At 41.5% G+C, this 23,643-nt stretch overlaps 1 protein-coding gene across 4 annotated transcripts in view; it reads right to left on the reverse strand.

Moving 5' to 3' along the window:
* MID2 (midline 2) overlaps window positions 1-23,643 on the reverse strand; it is a 95,065-nt gene that overhangs the window by 19,410 nt on the left and 52,012 nt on the right. For all 4 annotated transcript variants that reach the window (XM_059384720.1, XM_059384721.1, XM_059384722.1 and 1 more), the window contains exons 4-5: window positions 5,391-5,498; window positions 3,632-3,780 (exon numbers count right to left, since the gene is read on the reverse strand). In XM_059384720.1, coding sequence (XP_059240703.1) covers window positions 3,632-3,780; window positions 5,391-5,498 — 257 coding nt within the window. The remainder of the gene's footprint in view (window positions 1-3,631; window positions 3,781-5,390; window positions 5,499-23,643) is intronic.

Below are 23,643 nucleotides of genomic sequence, written 5' to 3' on the forward strand. Positions count from 1 at the left end.
CCATCAGAAAGGATGAATACCCAACTTTTGCATCAACATGGACAGGACTGGAGGAGATTATGCTGAGTGAACTAAGTCAAGCAGAGAGAGTCAATTATATGGTTTCACTTACTTGTGGACCATAAGGAATAAAACAGAGGACATTGGGATTTGGAGAGGAGAAGTGAGTTGGGGGACATTGGAGGGGGAGATGAACCATGAGAGACTATGGACTCTGAGACACAAACTGAGGGTTTTAGAGGGAAGGAAGGTCGGGGGTTGGGTGAGCCTGGTGGTGGGTATTAAGGAGGGCACGGATTGCATGGGACACTGGGTGTGGTGCATAAATGAGCCTTGGAACATTGAAAAAAATTAAATTTAAAAAACATACCATTTTATGTGTCAATTATATCTCACAAAGATAATTTTTTTAAAAAAGAAAAAAAAAGTAGTTCAGAAACTACTGAAATGAAACACACAGAGAAAAAATAGCTAAAAAAGGAACAGAGCATCGGAGGGCTGAGACAAACTTCAATGAGCGTAACATACATGTAATAGGAGTCTACATAAGAAGGGAAGGAGATGGTGTAAAGAATACTCAAGGGGGTGCGTCTGGGCAGCTCAGTCAATTAAGCATCCAGCTCTTGGTTTCAGCTCAGATCAGGATTTCAGGGTGGTGAGATCAAGCTCCGCATCAGGCTCGGTGCTCAGTGCACAGTCTGCTTGGATTCTCTCCCTCCCTCTGCCCCTCACCCTGCATGGGTGTGCTCGCTCTCTCGCACGCTCTCTCTCTCTCTCTCATAAAGAAAAATTCTAAAAACTATTTGAGGAAATGATGGCTAAAAAATTTCCAGGTTTGTAGAAGTCAATTGTTAATGTCTAAAATGGTGGGGGGGGGGAATAGCAATATAAGAATGTTATTTAGAAATGTAAAGGCCATGCCAACAGAAATACCTAATAGAGCTGAAACTTCTTGGCTTTGCTAGGAAGGTGTAGACTGTGGCACTAAACTCCCTAGGTTTGATTCCTGTCTCTATCCTTTACTAGTTGGGTCATGTTAGGCAAGTCACATAACCTCTCTGAGCCTCATTCTCTCACTTGTAAAATGGGGATAATAATAGCATCTATCTCATAAGGGGTTTTTCTTGTGAGGATTAAATGAGTTAACACTTGCAGGGGCTTAGACTAATGCTCAACACAGAATCAATGCTCAGTATTATTCTTATTGGAGAACAGAAACCAGCAGTGAGGAGATTACTCTTTCTTATAATATGACTATTAGTAATATTTGATTTTTTAAACTATGCACAAGTATTACTTTAGTATAAATAACTTCTAATGTTGGAGAAGAGTAAGTCAGAGGTGAGGACATGGCACTGTCTTTGAAAAAGTTTGCTATGCGGGAAAGAGATGGATACAGCAATAGCCAGAGGGGGTGTAAGATTAGAGAAAGTTGTGGGTGTTATATTTTTTAGATAGGAGAGACATGAGTGGGTTTAAAGGTGGATATGAAGTCAACTAGAGAAATGGAAAAACTGAAGCTATGGGAAAAAAGAGAAGCATGTGGCCAAAACACAAATAATACAATGTAATCAAAAGGGAGGGGTGCCTAGGTGGCCCAGTCGGTTCATTGTCAGACTCTTAATTTCAGCAGGTCTTGATCTCAGGATTGTGAGTTCAAGCCCCACCTTGGGCTCCACAATGGGCATGGAGCCTACTTAAAAAAAAAAAAAAGGGGGGAGTGGGGAGGCAAAAGTGATGGATTTGGATGTAAATATGCCCAGCAGTTTGGTTTGAGAAGCTGAGAACTTTGTCCTTTGTCCTTTCATACCTGCCACTCTTTAAAAAAGGATGTGAAGTCATTTGCTGAGCATGAGGGGGAAGGTGGCAGGGTTGGAATTTTTTAGTTGAATGCAGAACACTTGAAATAGTCTTTAGGGAGACAAAGCAAAAAGAAAGCTGATCAAGGTGACGCAGAAGGATTTCAGGGCCCCAGTGAGATTAGAAGCCATAAATGTGTGCTGTGATAATACCAACCTCTTTGGTTATGTGGTTTTCTCTAGCTGGGTTCTGCAACTCAAATACAGACATGGAAAAGGTGGGAAGAGGGGGACCTGGGTGGCTCAGTCAGTTAAGCATCTGTCTTCAGCTTAGGTCATGATTCCCGGGTCCTGGGATTGAGTCCTGCATTGAGCTCCCTGCTCAGTGGGAAGCCCCTCTCCTCCCTGCTCATGCTCTCTCTCACTATCTGTGTCTCCCAAATAAATAAATAAAATATTTTAAAAAAGAAAACAGAAAGAACTGGGCTGGTTCGGGGTTGGGGATTCGATCAGGTTGGTGTGATAAAAAGACCAGGGAAGTGGGTACATTGCAACAAGAGTGAGCAGCTGACATGAGAAATCACAGAGCCTCAACAGACCAAAGAAAGAAGTAAAGACAGTAGGTAGCTGGTAGGTAGCAGTCGGGTCTTAGGGATCCCGATGAAGTTGAAGAATAGAGACTCTGGAAGAAAACCAATCAACTTTAAGTATAGCGGTTGTAGCTAGAACAGAGCGGGGATGTTAATTTATGATTTCAGTGTAATTCTGACTGATGGCAAGGTTCAGCATGGGAGCCATGGAAGCAGGTAGATAAAGGGGAGCAGAGGTGAGGGTCACTGGAGGAGGGGATGGCAAGGAGCCATGTGGAAGCCAGGGTCACCCGGAATGCTGGCAGAAGCAGGAAGAAGGAATACTGTGTACGTGGAGCCAAAGCCTTAGTAAATGGGAGACAGAGAAGGAGGCCAAGTTTGCCTAATATGTCTCTGTAGCCCCTTAAAGCCTCTGTGACTCTACTGAGCAATGTGCCACTTTAGACTTCAGATTCTTTGCACATGGTGTATAGATGGCCTTCAAAGGACCCATGAGTCCTCTAGAATCACATGCAAAATTCTACATGTACGTATCTAACATGCATTTCCCCCTCAGGAGAAGGCTCAGGACATTCATCACATTTTCAAGGGGATGACTGATTAAAAACAAAAGCCCAAGAATTACTGCTCTATCCATCTGTGTGAGAGATAACTAAATGAAAGGAATAAAAATTGCACAAAGACTCAGAGAGGGCACACACCTGTCCCTGTGGCCAAAAGTCTCTCTGCCCCTATGCTAACACCAACCTAGAAAGCCCCAGCACATTGGGACACCTGGGTGGCTCAGTCAGTTGGGCATCTGCCTTTGGCTCAGGTCATGATCCCAGGGTCCTGGGATCGAGCTCTGCATGGGATCCCTGCTCAGTGGGGAGTCTGCTTCTCCCCTTGCCTCTTCCCCTGCCTGTGTTCCCTCCCCCACCCCTTCTCTCTGACAAGGAAATAAAATCTTTAAAAAAAAACCCAAAATCAAAACAAAAAAAGAAAACTCCAACACTGAATGGGCAGCAGAGAGCTGGGGCAGAGCCCTAGCTAGTTCCCTAGTTCCCTAGGGAATGTGGCTTGCTGTGCACTGGCAGAAGGGGTGAAGCTACCTAGAGGTTACCACTGAGTCTTTAGTAAAAAAGTATCTGGTAAGATCTTCGGGCAGCAGCTGCTATGTAGGTGCCCAAACAGAATTCAGTGACTTCCAGCTGCACCCTTTTCCTAAGAGCAGGCCTAGAGAAAAGAAGAGAAGTTGCTCACCTCTCGGCAATATTTTTTGCAGACTGGAGAAACCGGGCCTGGTCATTTTCTTTCAGGATATGTTCAGCCTGGTTGATGAGGACTGTTGAGCGCTCAAGACACTGACGGCAATTAGCAACCTGCTGTGCCAACTTTCTCAGTTTCATAACCTTAAAGGAATGAGCAGAAGAAAAATGAGCTTCAACATCCAGGGCTTAATTAAAAACGATAAAACAACACGAAGGAGATCTGCTGCAGCAATGCTAAAAATAAGGCCTATTAATATCCCATGGACCCCGTACTAACCACTCACCTTCTCACCCCACCGTCTCTGTCTTGCCAGCCCCTCCTCCCACCTACAGCCCGCTTACTTAGGCTGCAACGCACTCATTCATACACTCTCAGTCATCTGCCTCCTCTTTTTCATGGACAAAAACGTTAATTTTTCTGATTAGAACAAGAGTGCATGCTCACAGTTGAGTATTTAGAAAATAAAAAGTATCAAAGGAAGCCCTGCCACCCAGGGATCTCCATCGACCCATTTTTATGGTTGATATATTTTCAGAGCCGAGTTTAATAAAAAGTACTTCCTTGTTCTTTATGGCACTCTACCTTCCAACGAGTATCTTTCTCTCTGTATTCTTTTTTTTTTTAAATATTTAATTTATTTATTTATTTGACAGAGAGAGAGAGAGATCACAGGTAGACAGAGAAAGAGGGGGAAGCAGGCTCCCTGCTAAGCAGAGAGCCTGATATGGGGCTTGACCCCAGAATCCTGAGATCATGACCTGAGCCGAAGGCAGAGGCTTAACCCACTGAGCCACCCAGGTGCCCCTTTCTCTCTGTATTCTTATGAGCACCTGCACATTCACAGATCTGTGTTCTCGGGAATTTCAGTTCCTGCGTTGGCTGGAACCACCCAGCATGGCACAAAGTATTGATCATCACCTCAGACTCTCATAATCCTCACACTGTATACCTGGCATGAACTTATTATCACTATGCTGACTGGCTGACCAATATGCCTACAACCATAAGGATGCATGGAGGCTCACACCTGACCTTGACCCTACTTCTTCAGTTCCTAGGCTAAAAACCTGGAAGTCTTCTCTTTCCCTTCATCTTTTACAGTGGAGCAGTCGAGGATTCCCATCATTTCCTTTCTAGTAATTCCTGTTCTGTCCTTTCCTTCCACTTGTGCTGACATTTCCCCTGTGTAGGTCTTCATTGACTCCTATCAAGAATCATTCCATAAGCCTCTTAGATTGCTTCCCTGACTTCAGTGTCATCCTGTTCGGATACACCCTGGTTACTTCTGCCATATCGATCACTCTCTCCCTTCCTAAGAAACTAGGATGGCTTCCCAATGCCTTTGTGGGTGAGCCCAAAGTCCTCATAATAGCACGCATGGTCCTTCCGAAATTCTGGCCCACATTTCTACCATCACTTTTTTTCTTTTTGGATTGACTTATAACATACCTACAGTAAAGCACCCACCTCTGAGTGGACAACTCAATGACTTTTTTTTTTTTTTGCATATACATACACCGATGTAACCATCAACCCAGTCAAGGTATAGAGCATTTCCAATACCCCAGAACTCATCATTTCTACCAGGTTTATAGCACTAGGCCAAACATCGCTTCTTCTTTGCCTCCCTCCCTCTAACCCCATTTCTTCTTACTTTCACGATCCAAGTTCAAACTGGAATCATCAGGATGAAACTCTGACATTTGTAAAGTCAACTCTGCCTTGGCCTCACTGAAGCTCCATGCTTTACCTTTGTCTCTTTGATTTTGACAGCGATCATTTGCTTCCTCTGCTGGATGATCTCTACCAGCTCGTCACATTCTTCCATGAGTTTTGCCTCATGCATAGCAGTATTCACCTGCCAAGAAAGTCCAGAATATTACACAGTGATTGCTGCCTTTTTCCCTTGCTGGTTCTCAAAGGTTGGGATTGACGCTAAGCATGCAGAACTTCTTCCATACCTCCCTCATTAGATCCACTCCTAGAAGAAGGGTAGAGATGATGATATTAATGATGCAAGGGCATTGAAGCACCACAGACAGGAAGCTCTCCGGCCTCTGGTAGATCATGATGGTTAATGGAAGGCTGGGCAGAAGGACAGATGAGATGGGGGCATGTTATTCCCACTGTATAATTCCCTTTACTCCAGCACCCTTTCCTCCTGTTGTTCTTTTGAAAAGAGGGTAAGGAGAATTAAGTATGTCAGGAAAAGAGGATCCCTCTCCACAGGCACAACAATATTAAGGTAACATTACAACAATCTAGTTCTACCATGCTAAAAATGAAATGTTTTCAATTTTCCTAGTTCCCGTCTCATCCTAAAACATACAAATGCACAGCCATGAGTTCAGAGTAAATATACACATGCGTAGATACATTTTCGTAGAGTTGTCACGATGTCTTAGCAGATACTTCTCACCTTCGGCCATCCAGAATCTGAATACCTTTCCCATTTGGGAATACTGGCTACATCAAAATATCTTTACCACAAAGTCAGATTTGGGGGGACAGGAGTTGAAAAAAGAGCCACCATTTTTCACCGTCTTTCCATATACTGATTTCTCCTTCTTCCCATCTCTACTACTCTGGACATTAGACAGGAGGAAGCCCCCAGAAGGGCTAAAATGAGAGCAGGGATCTTTGGGTGACCTAAGTATAAAGGCAAAAGAAGGGAGATGAACTTACAACTCTTAAGCACTCAGTGTTCCAAGCGCTTTCTAGATAAATTCTTTCATGTAATTACCATAAGCCCTTCATAATAGAGGAGCCATTTTTGTTCCCGTTTCACAGATGGAGAAACTGAAGCTCAGACAATTTGAGTGACTCACTCAAGATCACACAGCTATTGGTGGTAAGCCCAGCATTCACACCCAGTTCTGTCAAGTGAAACCCCAGGGCCGGCTGTGTGTCAGTTCCATTTTGCAGTCACACGGGGAAGTACAATCATTCCAAGAGTCTATTCCAGGAGTGCTGGAGCAGAGCTCTAGAAAGCCGAGGAAGAGACAATGGGTTCCTTGAGAGCATCCAAACTCCTGGGGTGAGATAGGCTTCATTAGCAAGGTAGGTCTGCATTTCCGATTGCTAGCCCCTTTCAGAGGATTCCTTTACATATTCTGAGCCAAGCAAAGTACTCCTCACTGGACCCTGCTGCCTGTTCGCTCATCCTCTGCCGGCCAATTTTCTGTTTCTTACTCAACTGAAATAAAATACGCGTGTGGTGTCACTGCCTGATTTCGTTTGATTTCCACTTGCTGGAGGGAATACCATAATGAGAGCTCCCATTTATTGTGAGTCAACAGTCCCACTCTGGCCATTAGAGTTTTCCCCCACTGAGGCTGTTCACACTTTTCCTAAATTGGATCTACATTTCTAAGGCAGAGAACCTCACCCTCTCTAGAAACTCCCACTCCTGTGAGAAGAAATTCACCTAGTGTTCCCTGAATGTGTGCTTAGAGTATCTGGAGACTTGGTTCCCGTAGTTTCCTTTTGAAGCTGTGGATGGTGTAGTACACAATGGTGTAGTGGTCTGTTTCTTGCCATTTCGCCCTTGGGCTGACCTTTACATATCCTCACTATATGCCAGGCAGGACCCTAATCAGTTTACACATAGCCCTCTCAACCATCAAAGCAATCCTACGAGGCAGGTACCATCAACCCCATTTTACAGATGGGAAAACTGAGCACAGAGGGACTAATGGATTCACTCAGAACTAGTAAGTGGCAGAGATGGGATTTTGACCCGGGAGTCTGACACTGGCGTCTACACCTCTAACCATTGCACTAAACCGCCTCCACAGGCTAGTGTAACAAAGTTCCTCCAGTCTCCGACACCAGTTACTTCTTTTGCTCCATCCATCTTTATTCTGTCATCCCATTCTCTTTAGTCATTTCAGATCACTAGAATGCCCCACACTTCTGTGACCTGTGCCTTGGCTTGAGACTTCTTTCACTTGGAAAGCCATTTCCCTATTTGTTTATTGAACAAACGTCTACTTTTTCTTTCCAGGCCTTGCTCAAAACTCTTCACTTCTGTAACTTTTTCTCACCCACTCGGATGCAAGTTGTCCCCTATTTATACCTTCACTGCACTTTCAATTTCATATTCAATTTCATATTTCAATTATACCATTTACTACCTTATGCCAGAGGAATTTACTAGTCTGTCTTCCCCACTCAAACATGAGTTCTGGAGGACAGGGCTTGTGTCGTCTTTGACTGTCTCTCCAACATGGTGACTGGCATATGGCAGATGTTCAGTAAATATTTGTTGCATGGAATTGAATAGAGGTAGAGAGTATCTCACTGCTTGCTAGACATGTCCACTTGGTTACTCAAGTTACCCTAAACTCAGTATATCTGAAAACAAACTCACTGGGCACCTGGGTGGCTCAGAGAGTTAAGCGCCTGCCTTTGGCTCAGGTCATGATCCCAGGGTTCTGGGATCGAATCCCACATTGGGCTCTGTGCTCTGTGGGGAGCCTCCTTCTCCCTCTGCCTGCTGCTCCCCCTGCTTGTGCTTGTTCTGTGTGTGTGTGTGTGTGTGTGTGTGAGAGAGAGAGAGAGAGAGAGAGATACAAATAAAAATCTTTTTAAAAACTTAAATCATCATCTCCCCTCTAAATCTGGTTTCCACCTCTGATTTCCTTTTTCTTTCTTTCTTTTCTTCTTTGTTTTGTTTTGGCTAATGCTACTATCATTATTGAAGTTACTCAGGTTCAGTTACTTCTGATTGCTACCTCTCTCTCATTCTCCACATAAATTCACAGCAGTCCCAAAGTCCTGCCCCTCCTTTTCTTTTCAAACTCACTAAAACTCTGGCAATACAACAAGGCTCCCAGCCAAGGAATCAGTAAGTTGAAGTCCTTATCCCTTTAGGACTGTGACTGTAAAAGCCTTATTAATTCATTCCCCTCCCTCCAGAATCTTTCCTTAGCCACTCATCCTTAGAACCCATCCTATACATACCCTGAAATCAGGAAAAATCATCCCCGTCTTCATCATCAAACATGTATTAAGCATCTTTTGTGTGTAATGCATTATGCTCAGGCCCTGCTCTCCATAAATCTGCAATCTGAATGGGGAAAAGCCACATGCATACAAAACAAACTAGTCAAGGCAGCATACCAATGAGTGAGGTAGAACATAATCTCCAGAAATCGAAGGGAGAGATCACTCTTGGTGGGGAAGTGAAGAAAAGATGCCTGAATGAAGTGGGCCTTGAGCCATAAAGATGGGCAGGACTTTGATTTTAAAGGTAAAAGGGAGGGAAATTTCGAACCAAGCCAACGAAATTGAGCTTTATTCATTAGGCAATATGGCATCTTTGAAAATATTTTTTGGAGAGTAGGATGGTGAGAGAATGAACTTTTAAAATAAATATATATTTTTATTTGAGTATAGCTGACACAATGTTGCATTAGTTTGAGGTGTACAATGCAGTGGTTCAACAATTTTATGCTGTGCTCACAAGTGTAGCTACCATCTGTCATCACTCAATGCTGTTACAATGCCACTGACTATATTCCCTATCCTGTACCCCTCATTCCCTGTGACTTATCCATTCCACAACTGGAAGTCTGTACCTCCCATTCCCTTTCACCCATGTACTCATTCTCCCACACCCTCCCCGCGCTTCTGGCAACCATCAAGTTAACTTCATTTTTTTAAAGAGTTGAACTGGGATTGATATGATTGGGCGTAATGGTAAGCTGGGGAGGGGGGTTGCTATGATTTAGGAAATTCTCGTGATGTCAACAGGACCTAGCCGAAGAGAGTAACAGGAATCCAATGGAAAGGTCAAATATGAGATACATTCCCTGGCTGGAAAATCTTCAATTCACAGCAAGGTCCTTGAAGAAAGTTTTTATGTCACTTTGTTTCTCCTGCTGTAACAGGCACAATGCCTTACACACAACAAATATTTACTGACTGATTTAGTAAAATGAAAAAGCACAAAAAGAATGACAAACATTACAAAATGGACTATAGTAAAGGCATTTTGTGGAGAAAATGTGGACGGAAGCGAGGGAGCTAGGGAGGGGTTTGGACAGCGAAATCAAACAGCGAGGCACAAGTAGTAGAGCAGAAATTGGGCTGAAGAGGCAAAATCCCAAACTAAAGGTAAAGCAGTGACATTAAAATGTTTCCATGTCAAGAAGCAGCCCAAGAGAGCAGGTTCCTTGAGTAGTTTCTGAAAAGGAAATACTCCAGGGTAAAACTGTCTTCATGATGTGAATAAAACATCTCAAATTGCTTGGAAGGTACTTGAAAGCCCTGGTATTTTCCTTTTCTGCAGTTTTCCTTGAAAATGCACTGGCGTATTTCACTTGCTTATTAACCCTTAGTTGAAAACAACTGGGCTTATCTTGATAAGCATTTTTGGTTGGTTGGTTGGTTGGTTGGCAAAAGATTCCAGATCTTTTTTCGGCCTTTGCTCTTTGGTTTGGGCTGGTGGGTTTGACAAGAAGGCTTTTTATCTGTGGAAAAATCTACCCTCTCCAAAAATTACCAGTAGAGTAATCTTGGCGGCCTACTTGTATAAATCTCTCTGTCCCCTAAACAGGGCAATTTTTGCATGGGCGGGAAGCAGTTTCTGATGTCAAAGACTGAGTCTCAGCACAAGGTTTCCAAGACCTATGCACTAGGGAGCCTCTCTTGTCAGGTCTCCAGGTCCTCTGCTCTGCTCTGTGCTCTTTTCTTTCTTCCCAAAGGCAGCCAGAATTTGCTTTGCACTTTTTTCTCCAACCGCCCACCCTACCATATCCCAAAGTTCCTTCCGACCTTCCAGTTCAAAAATTACACCTACAGTCAGACCTATTCTTCCCCTAATTTCCTCCCTTCCCTGACACTGACACACATATCCCATTAGAAGGATTTTACTGATGGTTTTTAACAAGGAAATAAATACGTGGGAGTTCACAAAAGCCACAAGTTGCAAAGGCTTAAGAGGCCACAAAAAAAAGTTGTATTTAGGTAATTGTTTCTGTTCTCTATTGAAATGTAAATGGACCAGACCTTTTTACCCTCAGCTGCCTTCCCAGAGCTTATTTGATAGTTTCTTGGGGGATCTCCCACATGCCCATTCTATAGGTCTTTTATTCTTGGGTTTAAAGTGCATCAGTCTTCCCTCCAACTCAACTGCATGAGAAACTTCCTCACTCATACCCTCCTCTTGGCTCAGTCCCATCCATCAGCCCTTCGGAGGAGCACTGCCCAGGAGTTCAGAAGGAACTGAGATCTCCTGGTCAGGTGGGACAATATTAATGAAGTTGTGGATGAGCTCTACAGCCAGAGTCAGGTGACATTCATTTATGTGGTAATGGACAGAACACTTCGTAGGCATCTCCATCTCGGTGTCCTCCACTGTATGGTCAATGCCAGCCTGGCTCATTCCCAGAGATCTTCTGTCTGAAAATCTCCTCCCCTGCCACAGAAGATTTTGAAATGCCAGCATTAAAGATCAGTTGGGGGAGTTGTTATCAGCAAGCATTAATCGAGGGCCTACCCTATGTACTACTAGGGTCTACGGGGGTTCACTGTGTGGGACAGAATGATGAAAAAGACTTAGCTTCTGCTTTTGAGGCACTTAGTCTAGTGGAGGAGGTGAGTGTGAATGAACTCAGCTAATTACAATTCACGGTAGAGCAGAACAAGTAATGTAACAGAACACAAACAAAGCTCCATGAGGGCACAGAGAAGAGAAAACAAATTTCGCCTGTGGCATAGGGCAATCGGGGGATCAGGGAAGGTTTCAGGTAGTGGAGCTGGTCTTCAAAGATGAGCAAGACTTGGGCACACAGAAATGGGGTTTAAAGGGAGAGAATTCTAGGCAGAGAGAATTCTGTGAAGAGCATGAACCAACGCACAGCCAGGAAAGTAGAGGATGTTTGGATAAAGCACATCAGCCCGGCAGGTGCAAGGGAGGGAAATAAGGCTAGAAACAGAGGTCGCATTACGGAGAGCTGAGCTGTCATTTTGAGACTTTGCATGTACCTAGATAAAATGTCAGGATCTTAAAACTAGAGTAACACCTTAACCATTGTTAGTTAACACCCTTGTTGAGAACAAGGGGGAGAGGAAAAGCCAGCACAGTACTCAGAGAAATGGGAAAATCACTCTCTGTGCAAAGGAGATGAGAAGGGAAAGTGGGAGGTAAATTGGACATCTGATGGATTATCAACGAGTTGTTATGAACAGCTTTGTCACCTTACGAGGCTGCAAAGAATTCATTACTCTCTTAAAACGGTGCGTTCAAGAAAATGCAATGTTCTCTCTGTTTCCATGAGTTCAGCTTTGATAGATTCCTTGATTATGGTTAACAAGACTGTGTTGTATGCTTGAAAATTGCTAAGAGAGAGGTGCTAAATGTTCTCACTACACAGACCTAAAAGGTAACTATGTGAGGTGGTGAACATGTTAACTAACCTTATCGTGGTAATCATTTTGTAATATACATGTAGATCAAAGCATCGCACTGTGCACCTTAACTTATGCCACGTTTTATGTCAACTAAATCTCAATAAGCCTGGGGCGGGGGGACTAAGAATCCACAATGTTTATGAAGCCAATGTAGCACCGACTACAGCAGCGTCTAAGCTAAGGTATTCATCCAGATCACACTAGGGGGATATCACACACACATACAGAAACAGAAACACACCCACACACAAGCTACCATCACCACCACCACAGCCTTTTGTAGGAGGAAGGTTCAAATGTATGAAAGGAAGAGGAAGATGAGACAATCTTCTTTTTTCATTTTCTAAAGCAAAACAATGTAACATTTCAAAGATGTTCCTGCCGGCTTTACATAATAGCTAAATGAAGGGGGGTGCTGTTTTTCAAATGGATTTTATCTGTTTCTTTAGATTTGAAAAGACAATTATCACTTAAAGGCCTAGCGGATATGCAAAATTATTTTTTCCTCTCTTTTTATTTAATTCAATTTATGCAAAATTATTAATAGGATTTTTAGTCCCCTGGACTGGAGTAACTACAGCTTAGGGGGCAAAAGAAATTACTGAGGCAGAATTAAGCAAGCTACTGCCTCAGTGCCTGAGTTAATTTTTTTTGGCAGAGGAGTGGGTGAGGGGTACTAGCAGGTAGAGGTGGGTGGGGAATGGGACTGTGGCAGCTGGAAAAGCCCTGTGGATGGGGTGGTGGCAGCCGGGCCATTTCGAGAAGTGACAGACACAGACATCGACTGACAGACACACTTCCCGCAATGCAGTAGGAACTATTCAAATTGCTTCATATATTTTAACTCATTTACATCTTATTAACCCTCTGAAGTTGGCGCTATTAATATCATTGCCATCCCACAGAGGAAACTGAGAGACATAGAGGTTATGTCACTTGCCCAAGATCATATAACCAGTACCTGGCAGAGTCAGGATTCGCACCCAGGCTGTCTGGCTCTTGTTCCATGATTTTAACCAGTGTGCGTGTGCGTGTGTGTGTGTGTGCGAGAGAGAGAGAGAGAGAGAGAGAGAGAGAGAGAAGCAGAAAGACAGACTATGCTCACACAAGTGCTTCTCTGACTCTCAGAATTGCCTCTCAAGATAATCACATCCCTCAGACAACTTCAGTAACCTCAGACTTGCAAATACTTTGTGTAATTACCTCCTGACTTTTGAAAATAAATATACAATATAAGAATGCATATATTGTAACATTTACAAAATATACATAACGCACATACATATATATGGACAACACACACACACACATTCCATGTTTATTTTACCCTGAGTCTAACTAATAAAAGTACTGGCAACAGAAAGAGGACAATTTGGGCACCTGGGTGGCTCAGTGGGTTGGGCTGCTGCCTTCGGCTCAGGTCATGATCTCGGGGTCCTGGGATCGAGTCCCACATCGGGCTCTCTGCTCAGCAGGGAGCCTGCTTCCTCCTCTCTCTCTGCCTGCCTCTCTGCCTACTTGTGATCTCTGTCAAATAAATAAATAAATAATCTTAAAAAAAAAAAAAAAGAAAGAGGACAATTTGCTCTATATATGTGACTTAGGAATGACCCTGTGCCATGTGGCAATTCTATGTAAGTTTAAAGGGAGAGAAGGCAAAGGACTTGAATAGGCATTTAGAGTCCGTTCACCTCAGGGCTCAGACTTCCAAGCCTTTGTCACATTAAGATTAGTTCCTTTTATCCCCATATTCTCTTTCCGCACAAGGTAACTATTTCAAACATGCTAGAAAAAAGTGGGAGAGGTATAATCTAGGCTTGTAGCTGGTATTCTATGTGTATGGCTAAAAATCCCATATGAAATGAAGTAGAAACCTCCTTTCTTTCTCTTCAGAACCACAGAACTGTTAGATGTAGAAAAGACTAAAGAAGAGCATCTTGGTGGGGGGGCTCAGTTGGCTCTTGATTTCGGTTCAGGTCATGAGATCAAGCCCCATGTTGGGCTCTGTGCTGGGTGTGGAGCCTGATTACGATTCTCTATCTCCCTCTCCCTTTGCCCCTCTACCCCATCTCCCTCCCCCCCCCAAAAAAAAAGAAAGAAAGAGACTAAAGAAATCATAGGTTCCTAGCCTCTCATTTTACAGATAGAAATTGAGTCCTAGAGAGAAGGGCTTACCTAACATCATACTACTGATCAATGACAAAGCAAGGCTGAAGCCGTATCTTTTGTGTTCCCTCCACTCTACTGCTCATTCTGTGAAACACAACACTTGCTTATAAACCCCTCTAAAGACACAAGACTCTAGGGCCGCCTGGGTGGCTCAGACGGTTGGACGACTGCATTCAACTCAGGTCATGATCCTGCAGTCCCAAGATCGAGTCCCGCACTGGGCTTCCTGCTCGTCAGAGAGTCTGCTTCTCCCTCTGGTCTTCCCCCCTCTCGTGCTCCCCCTCTCTTTCTCTCTCACAAATAACTAAATAAAACCTTTAAGAAAAAAGACATAAGACTCCAGATTTCACCACAGAAATATGAACATTCATGTCTACACAAAAAAACATACATAAATGTTCACAACACCTTTACATGTATTAGCCAAGAACTGGAAAAAGCTGAAATGCTCTTCAGTGGGGGCATGGATACACAAATTGTGCAACATCCGCAATAAAATTAAAAAAAACTATTGATAAACACAACAATGTGAACGGATCTCGGGGCATTCTGATGAGTGACACAAGCAAATTATAATATGTCAATCATAATATGCTACATAATGTATGTCATCATGTACATAACACTCCAGAAATTATAAAATTATCAGTGATGAAAAACAGATCAGTGGTTGCCAGGGGGACAGATGTGACTATACAGAGGTAGCAAAAATGAGTTTCTTGAAGTTGTAATGCTCTAATTATGATGGTGATTACACACATCTATACCTGCGACAAAATTCATGGAATGATGGAACCTCCCCTGTCCCCCAAAAGTTAAGGGCATGTGACAACTGGTGGAATTTGAATGAGGCCTATAGTTCACTTAGCAGAATATTCTACTGGTGATAATTTCCTGGTTGTGGTAGTTGTGTCATTGTGTAAGATGTTAACACTGGGGATGAGTAGGTGAATCATATGTGGGAACTCTTTCTGTGTTATTTTAGCAACTTCTACGTCATATTAAACTTCTTTCAAAATCTAAAAGAAAAAAAAGAAAGAAAATTCCAAAAGTCCCATAGTGTTTTGGGCAGGTCTGGTGAACCAACATTTATATAGTTCTCTGAAATTATAACTAATATGTATTTAGGCCTTTGCTCAAGTTGTATTTCATCTCACACTCTATTCTGTACCTTAGTTTATTTCTCCCAGTTTCACTGAGAAATAATTGACAGACATCACTGTGAAAGTTTAAGGCATACAAGTATGACATTCTGGTTTACATATATTGTGAAATATATGTAATTGCCTCAACAGTTTCAGCCAACATCCATCTTCTCATTTAGGTAGAATAACAAGAAAAGAAAAAAGGGGGGGAAAAACCTTTCTCTTTGTGATGAAAACTCATAGGATTTACTCTATTTTCCTATGCATCATACAGCAACATCAGCTCTAGTCATCACGAGGTACATTATATCCCTAGTATTATTTATCACGTAACTGTACGTTTGTATTTTTTCTCTTTTTTTCTCCTTAAACTTTTTTTTTAATATTTTATTTATTTGACAGAAATCACAACTAGGCAGAGAGGCAGGAGGAAGTAGGCTTCCTGCAGAGCAGAGAGCCCGACGTGGGGCTCGATCCCAGGACCCTGGGATCATGACCTGAGCCAAAGGCAGAGGCCCCAGCCCACTGAGCCACCCAGGCACCCCTTAAACTTTTGTTTTAATGGGTCTCAAAATTCTGTGACAGATTTTTGGTCAAGTTGTTTCCATTAAAAAGTACTGATTTTAAAAACTAATAACTTAAAACTGCCACATACACACAAAAACAAATAGTCCACAAATCATTCTCCTTTCCTTCTGAAGGTTTTAAGATGCATTGTTATCATTAGCTAGTCTTTTACTATTATACTTAAATGGACTAATTGACACAAACAGTTCAAGTTTGTACTTTTTGACCACCTTCCTCCAATTTCCCCTGCCCCCATCCCCTGGCTCTGGTAAGCACAATTTGGATCTCTTTTTCAATGAGTTTGGTGGTTTGGGGGGGATTCCATGTATAAGTGAGATTATATAGTGTTTCTTTTTCTCTGACTTACTTCACTTAGCATAATGCCTTCAAGGTCCATCTGTGTTATCAAGAATAATAGGATTTCCTCGTTTTTTTAATGGCTGAATGATATTCTATTGCATTATATACCACAACTTTTCTACCCATTCATCCATTGATGGGCTCTTAAGTTGTTTCCATGTCTTGGCTGTTGTCAATAGCGCTCTTAGGAACATGGGGGTGCAGATCTCTTTTTGAGCTAGGGTTTTCATTCCCTTTGGATATATTTCCAGAATATATCTGAATCATATGGTAGCTAATTCTACTTTTAATTTTTTGAGGATCCTCCTTACTGTTTTCCAAAGTGGCTGTACCGATTTATAATCCCACCAACAGCACACAGAGGGCTCCCTTATCTCCACATCCACACCAGCATTTGCTACCTCATCTTTTTGATGACGGTTATTCTAATAGTCATGAGGTGATATCTCACTGTGGTTTTAATTTATATTCCCCTAGTGACTAGTGATGCAGAGTGTCTTTTCACGTGGTAGCTGGCCTTTTGTATATCTTCTCTGGGGAAATGTCTATTCAGATCCTTTGCCCATTATCTAATTAGGTTATTTGGTTTTCTGCTGATGGAGTTGGATGAGTTCTTTATATATTTTGGATATTAACACCTTACCAGATACATGTTTTGCAATTTTTTTCCCATTCTGTAGGTTGTTTTTCACTTTGTTGATAGTTTATTTTGTTATGTAAAACATTTTAGTTTGATGCAGTCCCATTTATCTATCTATTTATTTATTTATTTTGCTGTGCTTTAGATGTCATATCCAAAAAAGTCGCAAATATACATAACAAGGGGCTTCCTGGGTGGCTCAGTCATTAAGTGTCTGCCTTTGGCTCGGATCATGTTCTCAGGGTCCTAGGATCCAGCCCTGCATCTGGTTCCCTGCTCAGTGGGAAGCCCGCTTCTCCCTCTCCCTCTGCCTGCTGCTCCCCCTGCTTGTGCTCTCTTCACTATGTATCTCTCTGTCAAGTAAATAAATAAAATCTTTTTTAAAAAGTCACACATAAACATATCAAGGACTTTTATTCCTGTGTTTTCTTCCAGGAGTTTTATGCTTTTAGGTCTTATGTTTAAGTCTTTAATCTATTTGGAGGTATTTTTTTTTTAGAGAGGGAGGGGTGAGGGGCAGAAGAAGAGGGAGAGAGAGAATCTTAAGCAGGGTCCAAGTGCAGCATGAAGCTAGACATGGGACTTGATCTCACAACCCTGAGATCATGACCTGATCTGAAATCAAGAGTCCGACGCTTAACCGACTGAGCCCTCCCAGGTGCCCTTATTCAGAGTTAATTTTTATGAGTGATAGAAGATAGAATCCACTTCCATTCCTTTACACTTGAATATCCAATTATCTTAGCACCATTTATTGAAAACACTGTCTTTCCTCCGTTGAGTATTCTTGGCTCTCGCTAAGTATTAGCTGACTATATATGCTTGGGTTTGTATCTGGGCTCTCGAGTCTGTTCCAATGGTCTATTTGTCTGTTTTTATGCCAGTACCATACTGTTTTTATGACTATGAATTTATAATTTAACTTCAAATCAGGACATGTGATGCCTCCTATTTTGTTCTTTCTCACAATTTCTTTGGCTATTTGGGGGTCTCTTGTAATTCCATATAAATTTTAGGAGCGTTTTTTTCTACTTTGGTAAAAAATGCCATTGGAATATTTTTTTTAAGATTTTATTTATTTGACAGACAGAGACCACAAGTAGGCAGAAAAGCAGAGAGAGAGGGGGAAGCAGGCTCCCTGCTGAGCAGAGAGCCTGATGCGGGGCTCGATCCCAGGACCCTGAGATCATGACCTGAGCTGAAGGCAGAGGCTTAACCCACTGAGCCACCCAGGCGCCCAGTTCACTGTTAATGTATAGAAATGCTCCTACAATTTATATGCTATTTTTGTATCCTGTAACTTTACTGAATCCATTAATTAGATCCAACAGTTTTTTGGCTAAGACTTTAGAATTTTCTATATATGAACTCATGTCACCTGCAAATACAATTTTACTTCCTTTCCAATTATTATACCTTTCCTTTTTCTTGCCTGATTGCTCTAGCTAGGACTTCTAGTAATATGTTGCATAGGAGTGCTAAGAGTGGGCACCCTTGTCGTAGCCCTAATCTTAAAGGAAAAGCTTTCAAATATTCACCACTGGATGTGATGTTAGCTGTGGTCTGGTCATATATATAGCCTTTCTTATGTTGAGATATGTTCCTTCTATATATATAATTGACTGATCTGCAAATGTTGAACTATCCTTACATCCTGGGATGAATCCCAATTGATCATGGTGTATGATCCTTTTAATATGCTGCTGAATTTGGTGTGCTAGTACTTTATTGAGAATTTTTGCATCTATATTCATCAAGGATATTGGCCTGTAGTTTTCCTTTCTGGTTTTGGTAGCTGGATAATGCTTGCCTTGTAAAATAATTTTGGAAGTATTCCCTCCTCTTGAAATTTTTAGAAGAATTTGGGAATAAGCACTAATTCTTCTTTAAATATTTAGTAAAATTCAACAGTGAAGCCATCTGGTCCTGAGTTTTTCTTTGTTAGGAGATTTTAAATTATTGATTCAATCTCCTTACTAGTAATTGGTCTGTTCAGATTTCTTTCTGATTCAGTCTCGGTAAATTGTATGTCTCTAAAATTTTCTTTATCTCTTCCATGTTGTCCAGTTTGTTGGCATATAGTTGCTCACGGTAGGCTCCTGGGATCCTTCAAATTTCTGTAGTATCAGTTGTAATGTCTCCTTTTTCATTTATACTTTTGTTGATTTGGGCCCTTTCTCTTTTTTCCTTGTTTAGTCTAGCTAAAGGTTTGTTAGTTTTGTTTATCCTTTCAAAGAACAAATGCTTAGTTTGGCTAATCTTTTCTATTGTTTTTCTGTTCTCTATTTCATTGATTTCTGCACCAATATTTATTATTTAGTTTCTTCTGCTAACTCTGGGCTCAATTTGTCCCTTTTTTTCTAGTCATTTAAGGTGCAGAGTCAGGTTCTTTTTTTTTTTTTTTTTTTAAGATTTTACTTATTTATTTATTTGACAGAGATCACAAATAGGCAGAGAGGCAGGCAGAGAGAGGTGGGGTGAAGCAGGCTCCCTGCTGAGCAGAGAGCCTAATGCTGGGCTTGATCCCAGGACACTGAGATCATGACCTGAGCAGAGGCTTAACCCCCTGAGACACCCAGGCACCAAGAATGAGGTTCTTTATTTGGGATCATTTTTGCTTCTTAAATGCAGACATTTAATGCTCTGAACTTCCCCCTTAGAACTGTTTTTATTTTATCCTATACATTTTGGTATGTTTTATTTCCATTTTGCTTGGCTCAAGCAACTTTTATTTTCCCTTTTAATTTCTTCTTTGATCCACTGGTTGTTCAGGAGAACATTGTTTAATTTCTATGTGCTCATGAATTTTCCAGTTTTCCTCTTTTTGTTGATTTTCATTTTCATGCCATCATGGTTAGAGAAGATACCTGGTATGATTTCAGTCTTCTTGAATTTTCTAAGACTTGTTTTGTGGCCCAACATGTGGTCTATCCAAAAAAAAAAAAAATGTTCCCTGTGCACTTGAGAAGAATGCGTATTCTGCTGCTGTGGATAGAGTGTTCTGTATATGTCTATTAGGTCCATTTGGTCTATAATCTTGTTCAAATCTGCTGTTTCTTTATTGATTCTCTGTCTGAATGATCTATCCTTTGTTGAGAGAGGGGAATTAGAGTCCCCAACTATTATTGTATTACTGTTCATTTCTCCTTTTAGCTCTGTCAGTTTTTGCTGTATATGTTCATGTGCTCTGATGTTGGGCACATAAATATTTGTAAGTATTATATCTTCTTTATATAGTGATCATTATATAATGACCTTCTTTGTCTCTTTTTCCCATTTTTAGTTCAAAGTCTATATTGTCTGATATAATTACAGCTACACTTGCTTTTTTGGGGAATGTGTTTTTCCATCCTTTCACTCTCACTCTATGTGTGTCTTTAAGGCTAAAGTGAGTCTTTCCTATAGGAAGATGTTTTTAATTTTTTTTTAATCCATTCAGCTAATTTTTGTCTTTTAACTGAAGAATGAATCCATTTGTATTTCAAGTAATTATTTACAGGTAAGGGCTTACTACTGCCATTTTAAAAAATTATTTTCTGGTTGTTTCACAGATCACCTTTCCTTTGTTTCTTATCCTGCTGTCTTTCTGTGTGTTTTGATGTCTTTTAGGTATCAGTATGATTTGACTTCGCTATAGTGTTCTTTTGTTTAATTACTACAGGATTTTCCCTTGTGGTTAACCTGAGGCTAACATAAAATATCTTAAATTTACAATACTTGTAAACTGATATAATCTTAACTTCAATAAAAGTTGTAAGCTTTATACTTTTACCTCTCCTCACGTCACATTTTAGGTTACTAATGTTACAATATACACTTTTTTAATATTGTGTAACTAATAACAGATTATTGTAGTTATGGTTATTTTTACTATGTTCTTTTTTTAAACTTTTAAATTAGAGTTGTAAGTATTATTATATACTACTATTATTATGTAAGTATTGCACATACCTAAGTTCTATGTAAGTAGTATTATACACCACAGTTAAACACTACTACTACCATATTGCAGAATCTAACATGATGCTATATCTACCATCACTAGTGAGATTTATGGTAACTTTTTATGTTTTTATTATGTTAATTAGCATAGCTTGACTTCCAGTCAAAGAACTCCCTTTAGCATTTTCTGTGAGGCAGCTCTGTGGTAATTAACTCCCTCACTTTTGTTTGTTTGAGAAAGTCTTTATCTTGTCTTTTTTTCTGAAGAACAACAGCTTTGTTGGGTTTGGGATTCTTGGTTGAGAGTTATTTTTTTCCATTATTTTGAATATGTCACTCCCTTCTCTCCTGGCCTAAAAAGTTTCTGTTGAGAAATCAACCAATCATATGGAGGGCTCAGTCATATGTAGTGTTTCTCTTTTTTCTCACTGTTTTTAAAATTCTTTATTTTGACTTTTGACAATTTAATCATGTGTCTTTGTGTAGTCCTATTTGGATTCAACCTATTTGGTATCCTTTGAGCCTCATAGATCTGTATGTCCATTGCTTCTCGGATTTTGGAAATTTTCAGCCATTATTGCTTTAAATATACTTTCTTTCCTTTCTCTTTCTTTTCTCCTCCTGGAATTCCCATAATGTGAATATTGTTTCTTTTCATATTATCCCATAATTCACCATAATGTGACAATTGTTTCTTTTCATTTTGTCCCATAATTCCCATAGGTTTTCCTCACTTTCTCATATTTTTTTTCTCTCTTCTGACTGCGAAATTTACAATGTCCTATCCTCTAGGTCACTGATTATTTCCTCTATATGGTCAAGCTGACTTTTGAAGCTCTCTATTGGATTCTTAGGTTTAATTATGACATTTTTCAACTTTAACATTTCTGTTTGGGGGTTTTTTGATGGTTGCTATTTCTTCATCAAAATTCTCATTTTGTTCATGCATTGTTTTTCTAATTTCATTTAGTTGTCTGTGTTTCCTTGTAGTTGCTCACTAAGCTTCCTTAATAGGATTATTCTGAATGCGTTGCCCAATAGTTCATAATCTCCACTTTTTAGGGTCAGTAATTACTGCTTTATTAGTTTCCTTTGGTAATGTCGTATTGACCTACTTTTTCATGATCCCTGATATGTTACATTTGTATCTGTGCATTTAAGTAATTGAGCTTCTCTTCCAAACTTTACAGATTTGCTTTGGCAGAGACAGTTCTTCACCAGTCAGCTCACTTCAGGTTTTCTGGGCATCTGCTCTTAATGTCCTTGGGCAGAAGGGATTGCTATTATGGATTATTTTTGGATGAAGCAATAGCGTGAGCTCCAAGGATAGGAGGGGCGGGGGGTGCCACTGGCTGGGAATAGCTAGATAGAACTGCTGGTTTCGTTCCCTACCCAAGTGAGGCTAAAGATTGGGTTCCACTGTCACCTGGATTATCTGGTCAGAATTACTAGATAGTTGGGACTGGGTACTATATTCACTAAAGGATGTGGATATGAATTAGCTTCCCTTCCCTGGCAAGGAAGCAGCCCAGGGTCTGTACAGCTTATTGTTTGGGGGCCAGAATCAGGCATAAGTGTGCACTGGATTCCCTTGTCAGGTGAGGCCCTGATTTTGCTCTGCAGAAGGGGAAACTCACCAGCTGTGCTCTCTATTTAAGTGCCACTGTATAGAGAGCTGTTGAATGGACTATGCAGCTTCCCATGTCCTCTGGTTAGGTTCCCTGGCCAGACAATCTGAAGGTTTTATTCAGTGATGAACAAGGCTATGAGTTAGATCCCCTCACTGGGCACAGCAGGAGAAGCAGCTCTAAAGCCAGGAAAGCTCTTTGTTGTTTTAACTCAAGCCAACCCACACCCCAACTTCCCTAACTGAACAGGGCCACCGGCTTTATTCAGAAAATGACCGGTTCCACTCACTTGCCTTTCTGCTTGAGTGCTGCTGGACTGCACAGCTTTCAGGAGTTGCCTCCAGCACTTCTGGCTAGAAAGGGCCAGAAGATGCTCTTCATGGTGGGTGGGGCTATGTCTCAGCTCCCTTGCCTGGGAGAGAGTGGGAGAGGCTGTTCCAAGTCACTCTCAATTTCCCCATCTCTCCCATTGGTTGAGCCAGGAGCTACCCTCAGCCTTAGCTATTAATTAATACCCCTGCCCTTACATACAGAATGCTTTGTGTCCAGGACTAGCTTTGTCCTGGGGGTGATCAGTTCTGCCTGCTCACCTCTCTGCTCAAGTGTCACTGGGCTGCGCTGCTTCCAGGCATTGTCACCAGCCCTTCTTGTCAGATGGGGCTGGAAAACACTCTCCACAGCGCATGGGACTGTGATTCAGCTCCTTGCTTGCACATGGACAAACTGGGCTCTAGGGCTGTCAAAACTCCTTGTTTGAGGATCCAAATCTAGATCTGCACCCGACAATGTACTTTGGTTATTAGAGTGTTTCTCCAACTTGATTCTGTAGATAAGCAGTGCTGCTCTTGGGATTACTATCTGGGCCAAGATCCATACGTGTTAGTTGTTGCAATCCACTCCATCTTCTCCATCATTGTCAGATCCCCAGTGGTTGAGGCCCAAAGATACTCCTGCAATCCCCATGGTGTGAAATCAGAGTAGGGGTTCTCACAAAGTGAACCACAATGTCAGGGGGAGATGGGCATCCCCACTGGGTTGTTTGGTTGTTTTTTTTTTCCCCCACTGGAGGAACTGGAGGCTCAGGGGAGACCTCTGCTTAGTGCTGCACTAGGGCTGAAGGATGCACAATGTGCT

The sequence above is a fragment of the Mustela nigripes genome, chromosome X, assembly GCF_022355385.1.
Source record: "Mustela nigripes isolate SB6536 chromosome X, MUSNIG.SB6536, whole genome shotgun sequence".
In the NCBI taxonomy this organism is placed as follows: Eukaryota; Metazoa; Chordata; class Mammalia; order Carnivora; family Mustelidae; genus Mustela; species Mustela nigripes.